At 35.7% G+C, this 13,003-nt stretch overlaps 2 protein-coding genes across 2 annotated transcripts; one reads left to right on the forward strand and one right to left on the reverse strand.

The window, feature by feature from the left end:
• Nucleotides 1-299: 299 nt before the first annotated feature.
• Nucleotides 300-1,852, reverse strand: LOC127084671 (B3 domain-containing transcription factor VRN1). Its single transcript, XM_051025167.1, has 4 exons — nt 1,633-1,852; nt 1,083-1,488; nt 811-956; nt 300-715 (listed from the first exon to the last, which is right to left on the reverse strand). The coding sequence occupies exons 1-4, from the start codon at nt 1,744-1,746 to the stop codon at nt 467-469; spliced, it is 915 nt and encodes a 304-aa protein (XP_050881124.1). The 5' UTR covers nt 1,747-1,852; the 3' UTR covers nt 300-466.
• Nucleotides 1,853-9,921: 8,069 nt separating this feature from the next.
• LOC127080668 (uncharacterized) lies at nt 9,922-11,224 on the forward strand. Its single transcript, XM_051020980.1, has 3 exons — nt 9,922-10,392; nt 10,899-10,991; nt 11,069-11,224. The coding sequence occupies exons 1-3, from the start codon at nt 9,922-9,924 to the stop codon at nt 11,222-11,224; spliced, it is 720 nt and encodes a 239-aa protein (XP_050876937.1).
• Nucleotides 11,225-13,003: the final 1,779 nt, after the last annotated feature.

The raw sequence follows: 13,003 nt of genomic DNA on the forward strand, positions 1-13,003 counted from the left end.
GCAGGTGCCCTAGCCAATCCAATTGGCGCCTCCATGCAATTTTTAAGAGGGGGCGCCAATCCAATTGGCGTCTCCCTCTAAAAGTGGGGTATTTTGGGAAATTTTTTGAAAACTGGGTTATTTTAGGAAATTAATTGAAAAAGTGGGGTATATTGGTAAAAAATCCAATTGAAGGTGCATACCGCTCGAATGATTTATTTTTTCTTTTAAGAAATGGTATAAAGAAATGAAATATGCACATTAGTTTTATGCAATCAAACTTCAAGATAGTACCATTTTGTTCACCTTAATATATTTAATAGAATGAGAAATTTGTGAGTCTTGATGTTCCTTCAAAATATTTCAAAATTAAACGGTTACAAACTTCACTTCACACATTTGATGGAAAGAAAATAGTTTTACTTAATAAAATTTACTATCACTTAATAACAACTTCAAACAGATACTTAATTAAAGTTACTATCACTCAAATTAACAGTAAAATCGGAAAAACATGAACTTTGAAAACTAAATCTTCCTTGTTTATCAGTTCGAAGACGCAAACATCCCCTGGCTGCAGTCCACTTTCCCGTGCAAAAGACGTCCAACCAGCCGAAAGATAACGGCCAGTTTCGTTATTGTAAGAACGAAGCAATTTCAGATTCCATGATCTTTTACCAATTTGCAGCTTCACATTCATCGTCTTGTTCATAGTCCCTTTTAAACTCGGTACTCTCTGCATTGTATATAAAATTTTATTTTATCAATCATTATCATTATAGTTTATAATCACAACATCACAACATAAATAGCATTGCATGAATACTGTACCGGACGACTTTCTAACAGATAACAAGGCTTGATCAAAATTGTGAAAAAGGGATTGGTTGAGATAAATTCATCAGCAACTTCCTGAGCTCTAGGATCCTTTGGTCTATTCAATGATGTAGTTCTTTGACTATCCTTCTCAATCTCACCTGCATATATGTGTGGAAAACAAAAAACTCACTTTTGGAGTAACATCACGTTGAGATATTTAATATCCATAGTATATCACAGAAGGTGCATGGCAAAGTAAGAAACAGAAACTGAAATCCAAATACCTGTAACTTTTTTATGTGGTCTAGGAGAAGCTAATGCTGACCTCTTTCTAACCTTCTTCGGATAATGCCATTCATTCAAAATCTCAACTGATTCATCATCACTATGGTTAAGGTTTTTATTTTCAACATCAAAAGTGTCACGTGAAGAATCATAATGAATTTCTACTCCATTATGGCCAAGTATGATTACATCTAACACTGAAGTTCCTTCTTTATATTTAAAGACTACAAAACAACCGTTTTGTAGAGAGTAATTTTGAGTAAAGGTTTTCCAACCTTTTTGAAACCAAATCTCACCATTGATGTTTTTCCAAAACACTTCCCATTTAGTGCCATCAGGAGGCTTCATCAACACTGGATTTGGTAGACGAGCTCCGTGGCTCCTTGTAAACGTATTTGGTATTTTCTGTAAAATAATATTAATATTAGAACTTAGAACTTTTCAACAACTAAAAAACAGGTAAACCAGTAAACATAATGTATGTGTGGTTATATGGTAGAAATATAGAGTACTAGCAGAGAGTAGTAGTAGATTAAGAGGAAAGGTTACAATAGTTTGAAGACTGGTTTGAAGAATAATCTTGAAGAAACAGATGGGGAGGTTGGAACTTCCTCTAGCCATGGATGATGAAGTTTGATGAGTTACTAGAGCGTTTAGGAGCATAATGTGTGATGAAGTTTGATGAGTTACTAGAGAGTTTTGGAGATAATGTGTGAGCTACACTTTCTATACTAATAATAACGCTGAAGAGTTCACGAGCATGCGCTTCAATTTCTTGAATGACTAGTGATATATTTTGGTCAGAGTTGCAAGCAAAGTTCTTCGTTTATTTATGGTTATAGTTAACCTACCTACCTAATCTCATTATTACATTTCTCGTGCGTCTTTTCATAATTAATCTTCACTTTCTTTTTCTAAAGAAAACATACCTCTTGTGAAATGGTTTTTCTAATATTATTAGTAATTCAAGTTAACTAAGGATCCTTTTACAATTGTCGTCAATAAGTTATAAAACTTCATTGAGAGTTTAAATTCCGAATCGTGCAATTGAATGTGTGTTACAGAGATCTTTATCATTTCATTTTCCAGGTAGTTTATGGATTATAAGAAAGTGGGGGTAGTAAACTCTGAGTTAGTGTAGCGATTGAGATATATGTTAGATTGTTAGCATGTCAAATTTGGCTTGTATGTTAGTCCAATTATTTAGTATATTAGTTGAAAGTTAGAGTTTAGTTTTTTTATAAATAACATATTTGTCATCATTTCTCAACAATTCCTGATAATCCTAATAGAATGAGAAAGTGGTGTGGTTGAGATTCAATTGTAAACATTGTTCCCTAATGTGTAATTGAATCAAGAATCCAGGGTTTTAAACCACTTTGAGTTGTTTACTTCTTTCTTATCTCTTTTCCTTTACTATGTGGTTTTCTTATTGATCAAGAAAAAGTTCATACTTTGTTTTCTTGGGCATCGATTTCACAATAAATTGGTGCGGTGAGCATGGAGAAGAAGATGCAGTTAACAAAGTATGAGATTGAAAAATTCACCGATCAGAACGATTTCGGTATGTGGCGCTTGAATATGTAAGTTCTACTGGTTCAACAAGGTTTGCTAGAAGCGTTGAGAGAATTGAAGAAGATGGATGTTTCCCTAATAGAGAAGGAGAAAATGACGATGTTCGAGAAACCCACAATGTCATCATATTGAGTCTTGGTGATAAGGTTCTTCTGCAAGTCTCAAAGGAGAAAACGATTGTCGATGTGTGGAACTAACTCGAAGGTATGTACATTACCAAACCTTTAGATAATCGTCTCTACCTGAAACGAACTTTGTATTCATTCAAGATGAGTGAAGATAAAGTCTTGGCTGAGCAGCTGGATATGTTCAACAAGTTGATTATTGATCTTGAAAATATTGAGGTCAAGATTGATGGTGAAGATCAAGTGTTGTTATTGTTGTGTGCTTTACCAAGATCACATACTCACTTCAAAGAAACTCTCTTGTATGGAAAAGAGGTTAGGGACTCGAAGGACTTAAACGAAAGAAAAGAGCAAAAGGCATCATCAGTTGGAGAAAGTTTGTTCGTTAAAGGAAATTTCTCAAAGAAATATGGTAAGTATGAGAGGAAGAAGGGTAAAGTTCTACAAAATTCTTATGGTGGTAATGCTCTTGCAATTAGGTGTTATCATTGTAAGAAGGAGGGGCATACAAGAAATGTGTGCCCTGAACGTCTGAATAATCATGGTGGAAAGGATAAGGGTAATGCAACTATTCTGCAAGATGATTATGAATCATCTGATGTCCTGGTGGTTTATAGCAGTGACTCTATCAAGGCGTGGATTATGGATTCAGGGTGTACGTGGCACATGACTCCAAACAAAGACGTGTTTGAGGAATTATGTGACCAAGATGGTGGATCAGTGTTGCTGGGAAACAACAAAGCCATCAAAATTACAGGTATTGGATTTGTAAGATTCAAGCTCTGTGATGAGTCAATAAAATTATTGACTGATGACATGTATGTACATGAACTTAAGAGAAATTTGATTTCTCTTGGTGAATTCGACAAGAAATGATATGTTTTCAAATGAGAGAAAAGTATCCTAACGATAATGAAGGGGTCAAAGGAAGTCTTGTGAGGCATCAAGATGAAAGGCTTATATACTCTTGAGGCTGGGGTTGTAAGTGGTTTAGCAGATGTGGCATCCATAAAACCTGTGTCGAAGACTGAACTGTGGCACAAGAAACTTGGTCATGTTAGTGAAAGAGGCTTGGTCGAGTTGTTGAAACAAAATATGATATGTGGTGACAAGGTCGAAAAATTGGAGTTTTGCGAACCTTGTGTATTTGGTAAATCTTGTAGAGTGAAGTTTAACAAATATAAATAAAGAACACATGGATCCATCGATTACATCCATGTTGATTTTTGGGGATCTGCAAGGAATCTTTCACACTTAGGTGTAAGATGTTTTTTATCCATAGTTGATGATTACTCTCGAAAGTTATGGCTATTCATTCCGAAAGCTAAGGATGAAATTTTTGAAAATTTAAAAAGTTGGAAGACTCTGGTCAAAAACCAAACTGGAAGGAAGGTCAAGAGGTTGAGGACCAAAAATGGTCTAGAATTTTGCAATGAGGCTTTCGACAGCCATTGTGTTGCGTCTGGCATTATAAGGAAATGAACTACTGCAGGTAATCCCTAACTGTTTATTGGTGAATTTGGTAAACAAAACAAGTTTCTATTAATACTTAAAAGATCAAACTTGAAAACTCCTGGAACATATTTGTGTGAATTGTGGTTTCTGAAACATGATGTTGTTGAGATCGAAAAGTATTGTTTGAAAGATATTGATCTGAACTTAAACGAAATCGGAATGCAAAAGATTTGTGAATAAAATGGTTGTAATCAAAATGAAAAGGTTTAAAGAAGATAACTTGAACGCAGTAATAACTTGAATGTAAACTACTTTGAATTCATAAATATGGAAAGCACACGTACATATTTCATTGCTCGTTTCTCAATACGCATATACTTTGAGTTTACAGGATTTTTAGTACAATTGTGGACCCCTACCACATAAGAAAATGTCTACTTATTTACTAGTCTAAAATAACTACTCACAATGGTCGACTAGACATGTTGCACCATGTTTTATCCCCATGCAACTGTTATCTTCGACAGACTTCCACATGTTTCTGAATAACCGCTTGGTCCTATCGATATCTGATTCATTCAAATGACCAAATAACCAACCCAAATCTTGGAAAGTTTACTAAGTCTAGATTTCATGAATCCCCTGATCTTTGGCTGGCATTCGACTGGGATTTGTTTAGCTACCCTTCGACCAATAAAAATTATCAATTCAACTTATGCCCTCAATCGACCACGTCCCACCTCACCATGGAATGCCTTCATGTATTGGTTACCATTAACATCCATGTCGAAATCCAAGGTAACACCAACAAAATGTCTTGGCTAAAAGGTTTAATCGAACCATTCTGGAAAGGCTTAGTTGTATGTTGGTTAGTGCATGATTGAAGAATGTGTTTTGGGTTGAGGCTGCAGTGACTACATCATACCTGATAAATAGGTGTCCTTTGACCACCTTGGGGATGAAAACACCTAAAGAAGTCTAGTCGAGACACCCACCTAATCTCGACAGACTTATAGTATTTGGTTGTTTAGCCTATGCTCATATTATGTAAGACAAGGTAGAACCTAGAGCTCTAAGATATATGTTTCTTGGATACCCAGAAGGAGTCAAAACTTATAGATTGTAGTGCCTAGATCCAGGTCATAGGAGGTATATCACAAGTCGAGATGTAGTTTTCGGTAAAGCAGAAATAGCATTCAAGTAAACTAATGATCTTGGTTGAAATGCAAAGATCTTTGAAGAAAAGCTGGAATCGGAAGAGATTCTTGTCAAGGTGGAGTATAGTGATGTTGGTGTAAGCCCTAGAGGCCAATACTTTTGGTACTTGTATCGAATTATTTATTAATAATAAAAGGCTTTTTCTTTATTATGTTTGTTTAATAAAGTCCCTAGAATAGCTAGTCCGTTTAATGTATCAAGTATGACTTAATCATGAGATCACATTAAACATAAGGGCATTATTCTTAAAGTATTCGTAGTCAAGCTTTATTGTGAAGTGGGATAACATTAAAGCATGAAGACTATTATGTTTATAGACTGATGATCACATCTCATGGATCATGGATAAAGAGTTATCAAGTCTTAAACATAGGTATGAATATTAAGAGTAATATTTATACTGGGTTGACCCGCTATGAGAATACTATATAGAATGTTATGCAAAATGTAATAAGTTATTCTCATGGTGATAATGGTGTATACCACCCTTCGACCTGAAACCACTATGGACCCTAGATGTAGAGTCGAGTGCTTTATTGCTGATCAAACATTGTCCGTAATTGGATGACCATAAAGACAGTTGATGGGTACTCCACGAAGCATGCTAAGGGACATGAGTGACCTAGATGGAATTTGTCCATCCCGCGTAACAGGATAAATGTCTATGGGCCCAATATTGAACTGGACAAGGATGACACGGTCTATGCCTTGTGTTCAATATAGACATAAGACCAAAAGGGTAATTATACACATAATTATTATCACAGAAGGATTTGTCAGATCACATGATATTTTCGTGTCTTGGGTAGCAGTGATGTGTTGCTAGATACCGCTCACTGTTTATTATGTTAAATACGTGATTTAATATAATTGTCAATGCCACGAAAACCTATAGGGTCACACACAAAGGACGGATTGATGAGAGATAGAGTAATTAAGGAATACTGTAATGTACGGTGCCCTTAAGTGAATTATAGAACATCGTAAGGTACGATGTACTTAAGTAGAATACGAAATATGGTAAGGTACCACGCACTTAAGTGATTTTGGCATATTATAAGATATGGGCCATATACACTTGAGTGGGCTTTTTAGCTTGCAGCCCACACAAGTGGTTCTATAAATAGAACCCTTGTGTAGAAGCATTGTTACACTTGAAATTTTGTTTCTCTCTCTCTCTCTCTCTCTCTCTCTCTCACACACACACACACACACACACACTCAAAGCCTTCATTCGTAGCAGCTAGCACTGAGATTGAAGGAATCCGTTCGTGTGGACTGAGTAGAGGCGTTGTCATCGTTCAACGTTCGTGATCGCCACAAGAGGTAACGATTCTATCACTGATCATGCCCATTCGTAAGGATCATTAAAGGAGAAATTTTAAATTCCGCTGCATTTTAGATCGCCCTTCTCCTTCAAGTGATGCTTAATTGCATAACCCAGATGAAACTGAAGAAGAAGCACAAGGTGCCGATGAAGATGGGGAGACTGATAATGACTACCTTCTGGCAAGAGACAGGTCGAGAATAGTCATCAAGCCACCTCTGAGACTTGGTTATGTGTATCTCATAGTATTCTTCTTAACCTCTACAAGTGGGGTTCTTGATGAAGAACCTAGAGATTATAAGGAAGTTGTCAGGAGTCGAAATAAGTCTGAATGGATGAAATCCATGGATGATGAGATGAAATCTTTGCATGATAATAACACTTGAGAGCTGATCGAGAAATCTGCTAGAGCCATGTTAGTCAGCTGTAAGTAGATTTTCAAGGTTAAAGAAGGAATCGAATAAGAGATGTTGAAGCAATTTAAGGAAAGGTTGGTTGGTAGGGGTTCACTCAGAAAGAATGAATCAACTTCAATTATGTGTTCTCACCTATTGTAAAGCATAAATACATTAGAATGTTGTTAGTCGTGGTGTCAAAGTTCGACCTAGAACTTGAACAGATATATGTGAAGTCCGCCTTCTTGTATAGTGACTTAGATGAAACAATCCTGATGAAGTAGCTTGAAGGGTATGCAGAAAAGGGAAAGGAAGATTATGCGTGCAAGTTGAATAGGTCGTTATATAGCCTGAAACAATCTCCTCGATAATGGAATAGGAGATTCGACAAGTTCATGGCACATATAAGTTTCACTAGGAGACAGTTCAACCATTGTGCTTACCTCAGATTTCAACCTAGAAGTTCACTTGTTATTTTGTTGATTTATGTGGATGACATCCTTATACAAAGCAAAAGTGTCGAGGATGTTATGAAGGTGAAGGCTGAACTCGATAAGGAGTTCCACATGAAGGATCTGGGAGCTGCCTTTGGGACTCTTGGGATTGACATCCGGAGAGATGAAAAGTATTAAAGATTATGCTTATCTCAAGAGACATACCTACTAAAGATTCTCGACAAGTTTGGTATGTCAAATTCAAATCATATTGTAACATCGACTAATCCTCAGTTCAAGCTAAGTACGACTCAGAGTCCCAGTACACATGTCTAAAGAGCCTATATGAATATCATTCCATATGCCATTATAGTAGGTTCTTTGAGGTATGATATGGTATGTACTAGGCCAGACATAACATATGTAGTGGGCCTTGTAAGTTGGTACACCGCCAATCCTGGAAAGACGCACATGGAAGCATTGAAGTGGATTTTAAGATACATAAATGGTTCTTGGAGCAGAGTCCTAATTTATGGTGGAGCCTGTGGTGATGATAGAAAAGTAGAAATTGAAGGGTTTGTCGACTCTTATTATGTAAGTCATATGGATCAGTGGCGGAACTGAGGGGGGACGTGGGAAGGCCACGGTCACCTCTCAACTTTTTATTTTTTTTTAATTCATATATATTAAATTACTAAAACATCCTTATTTTAAATTAAAATTATTTTTTATTTTTTATTTTTTAGTCAAAGTTAGGTTAAAATACATATAAGGTAAAAAACTCTTACCTTTCTTTTCTTTCTCATATGGGTTTGCTACAGACACCGGAATCGGAACAGATTAAAGTGATCGGCATCTAACAGGTAAAAAACTTTATTCATTCTTCTTTTATAAAAAGTAACAAATTAAAGTGATTGCTTGATTTGTGTTTTTGAGATTTTTAGGGTTCTTCTTTCTTGATGTGTTAAAATAATCTATATGAGATTTATTAAGCCAATTATAACACTGTAATTTACAAATATAGTTATACACTGTAATAAGGTTTATTTAATCATTGTTGCTGCTAATTTCTAATAGTGAAGTTACCAGTATTTGAAAACGGATTAAAGTTGATTAATTAAGTTTATTAATTTTTTTCTCTTTTAATTTTTATGTTCTCTAAATTGATTTTTGGATCTGATATGATATTATAGGAAGAGTAAAGATGAATAATAGGAAAATTGATTCTTTTTTCAAAAGGAAAGCATGTGAAATTGAAAGAGAAGAGAGAGATGAATAAATTATAATCCCGACATCTGAATCTGAAACAGTTCTTGAGAATCCAACAATTGAAGAGCATCATGGTTTTGAAAATTCTTTGGAATGCGATCCTGGAAAGCGTCCTCCGATTTGGCAATATCCACCAAATCAAGTGGATGCAATACGAAGAGCTTATCTAAAATGGGGTCCATATCAAATTCATTTAGAAAACTATCCTTTGTCCTGTAACGAGGATCATCCGAGAAGGTTTCAACATACTTGGTTTAACATATTTCCATCATGGTTAGAATATTCATCATCTGAAGATGTCGTATATTGCTTACCATGTTACCTTTTTAGAAAAAAACTAAGTGGACGTCCCGGATCACTTGTCTTTATTTCTATGGGTTTTAGAAATTGGAAGAAAGTTAGGAATGGAAAACATTGTTCCTTTCTTAAACACATAGGGAAGGATCCTTGCTCACCACACAATAATGCAATGAAAGCTTGTCAAGACTTGTTGAATCAAGATGGTCATATTAGAAATGTTATTCAAGTGCAAAGTTCAAGTCAAAGAATGAATAATCGGTTACGACTCAAGACTTCAATTGACAGTGTTCGTTGCACTACGCCAAAAATGACTTTTAACAGCGCATCTTAGACAGCGCTTTTAAAAGAAAGCGCTGTCTAAGGTTAAAATTAAAATAAAACACGGAAAATGTTCCAAAAAAATAATGAAAGCGCTGTCTAAGGGGGGGTCTTAGACGGCGCTTTCTAAAAGCGCTGTCTAAGACCCCCCCTTAGACAGCGCTTTTAGAAAGCGCTTTTAAATATAGACCTTAGTCAGCGCTTTTGATAAAGCGCTGTCTAAAGTCTTTAAATTAAAAAAAAATTAAAACCAAAAGCGCTGTCTAAGGGGGGTTTAGAAAGCGCTTTTGGAAAGTGCTGTCTAAGGCATATCTTAGAAAGCGCTTTCCACAAAAGCGCTGTCTAAGGTCTAATTAAAATTAAATTTCAGACTTCTATTTTCGTTCTCAGTCTAAGGCATGGAATTGGTAGGGTTTGTCACGATGGCGGAAGAACCACAATACGCCCTAAAACGCAAATACGAAGACCAACCCACCGCCACTGACATTCAACTCGAAGTCGCAAACGCTAAACAGAAAGCTCAAGAAGCCGCCACTCGGCTCCTCAGTGTCACCGACGGTGCTCCTCCACTTTCCTTCGATCCTAAACGTTCCAAGTCCGATAATGGTGCTCCTCAATCTGGCTTTGATTCTTACGATTTGAAGCCGCAATATTCAGCTGGTTCTTATGGTGGTTCTAGTAAGAAGATTGAGATACCTAATGGTAGGGTTGGGGTTCTTATTGGGAAAGGAGGTGAGACTATTAAGTATCTTCAGTTGCAGTCTGGGGCTAAGATTCAGGTTACTCGTGATATGGATGCGGATCCTAATTCTACTACGAGGATGGTTGAGCTTATGGGTACTTCTGATGCTGTTGCTTCTGCTGAGAAACTTATCAATGAAGTCCTTGCTGAGGTTTGTTTTAAATTTTCTCTAATTATGTTGTGGAATCACTGTAACTTTGGCCTGTTAGTGAAATATCACTGGTTAGAGTTGTTTTCAACTGATTTTGTAAATGCAATGTGAAATGTTTAATGATAAATTTGCTTAAATTATATTGGAATTAGTGCGCTCTGTATCCTGCCAGGGAAAATTCACTGATAAGAGTGGTTTTGAATTGACTTTCTATTTGTAATATGGTGTGTTTTCTGGTTAATTTGCTCTAGTGAGGTTTGAATGACTGCAACTGTAACCTGCTAGTGAAATATTGCTGACAGTATTTGTTTTGAACTGATTTTGTAACTTTAGTATGATTGTTTTGTGCTGAATTTGTTAAAATGATCTTCAAAGTCGAATGGCCTTAACTGTAACCTGTTAGTGAAGCGTCATTGACGATGGTTGTTTTCTACTGATTTTTAACTGTAATAATCTGGGGGAAATGTAACCATTAACATCACTGATAAGAGTTGCTTCTTTACTAGGCTGAAGCCGGGGCTTCTGCCGGTGGTGGTACTAGACGGATGGCTGCACAATCTGGGGGTGATGAATTTTCGATGCAAATCCCAAACAATAAGGTGTGCAAAGTTGCCCGAAATATGTACACCCATATACTTTCTACAGTGTTTTGTTTATAGTTGATTTGGTTTCTTAGGTCGGCCTTATAATTGGTAAAGGAGGAGAAACAATTAAGAGTATGCAAGCTTCTACTGGAGCACGGATTCAGGTTATCTCTTGTTCTTTGTTTTCTCTGCTTCTTTTGTTATATATTTTCAAAATCATAATTATGTTTGAAGTTGGATGGTGTTAAGGTTAACAGCTGACTGCCCAAACTCTCATGTCTCAAGACTTGGATTTTCCATTGTTAGTAACTTTTGACAACTAGAAAAGCTTGAGAGTGAAGAGTGAAGATTGAAGGTGAGGAATGAAAAAACTAGAAAAGCTTCTGATTGCACTGTTATATACATGGTATTCTCAACCAAATCGGGCAACGGATCGGGCAGGTTAGTTATGTTAGGGCAGGTTGTTAGGATTTTTGTTAAAACTCTGTTAGTTGCAAGTTAATTTTATATGTGAATTGATTTTCTATTAATTATTTCCATCAGTTAAAATAGTTGTATTGCTTGCAGGGATAAGTCAAAATTGGACCTTAGCTTGCAGTTCAGCTGGATTTGCACGTTACTTCTATGAAGGTTTGTTGTGGTTGGAAGTTCTGCTGTTAAAATGTTAGTTTGTTTTGTTAGTTACAAGTCTGTCAAATCAATTTAAAATTAGTTAGGTTAAGTTAGAGAACTAGTTAGTCATGGTTATTATGAAATTAGAAAAAAAAACTTAACTGTTAGTCAAAGTCCTGCTGTTAGTTATTTCCCATTTTTTGACTCTGTTAGTTTTATTTATAATCGATTGCTTTGAAATTATGTTACTACAAAAGGTTAGATTGATGTTAGTAAATCTGTTAGCAAGTTGATGGTGAGATCTGTCATGGCCTATTAGTATCAGAAACATTATTAGTGAAGGCCAAGACCATGACCAAACACTTGCCTGATTATTTGATGTAGAACTTACTTGCTGAAACTTTCCGCTATGCTAATGATTGTCTTGGTGCATGACTTGTCATTGGGCATGAGCGTCGGGAGCTGTTACCGCAGCAAGTTGTATCAGTTAAGTTGTTATGACTAATTTTGGGAATCTGCTAACGACTCGTTTTAGACAACACTAACTAGTGTGTTTTGAGTTGCTCACTTGCCAACAACTTAATAATTGTAATGGATTTGAAGTTAATTGAGAATTTTGCCACCGATACTTAGTAAAACTCGATTAAAATGTCGTTTACGATGGTTATAACATACTGCTATGTTGTTAAAAAGCTGTTTGAATGGTTTGAATTGTGAGTTGTTTAGAAAACCATGTTAATAACTTGAAGTAGGGTTAGTGACGGTATTACATGATTATGTTAGATTCAGTTATATTGGTTAATGTTAACTTACAACATTCGTTCTGTTGTGATAATTATGCAGGATGTACTACCTTGGTTTCGAACTGATTTCAGAATTTGCATCTGTACCGAATTGGGGTGGGCTGCCACGGTTAATTCTTGCACTTTTGGTAATTTTTTATTAGCGAGTTTCAATGATGTCTATGTGTAATTATTAGGATTTAATTAAGGGTATACTTATTTTCCTGTGGAATGCTAACTGTGGCGTTGTTATGTATGTTCTAAAACTTTTGATTTGTGCCGTTTCTGACTTGTGGAAAATTCATGGATGAATATATGACAATTCTGCTTCATGAATGAATGAAGAATTTCTTCTGTGAAACTGGAATTTTGTGAATGAGTGAATCTTTAAAAATTGGAATGGATGAAGAAAATTGCTTTTGTGAAACTGGAATTTCGTTTATATATCCTTCAAAATCTGTTACAATGCTCATGAAATTAATGCTAAACTTATATGAAATGCAATGGTTAGTTACAAATCAAAATGTTAGTTTCAATTTGGACTTGAGTGGATGTGTAACTTAATTTGGCTTTGTTTTGTTATATTGGTTAGTTTTGTGAATTATGAATATAATGTTATCGTGGACTTGTATA

The sequence above is a fragment of the Lathyrus oleraceus genome, chromosome 5, assembly GCF_024323335.1.
Source record: "Lathyrus oleraceus cultivar Zhongwan6 chromosome 5, CAAS_Psat_ZW6_1.0, whole genome shotgun sequence".
In the NCBI taxonomy this organism is placed as follows: domain Eukaryota; kingdom Viridiplantae; phylum Streptophyta; class Magnoliopsida; order Fabales; family Fabaceae; genus Lathyrus; species Lathyrus oleraceus.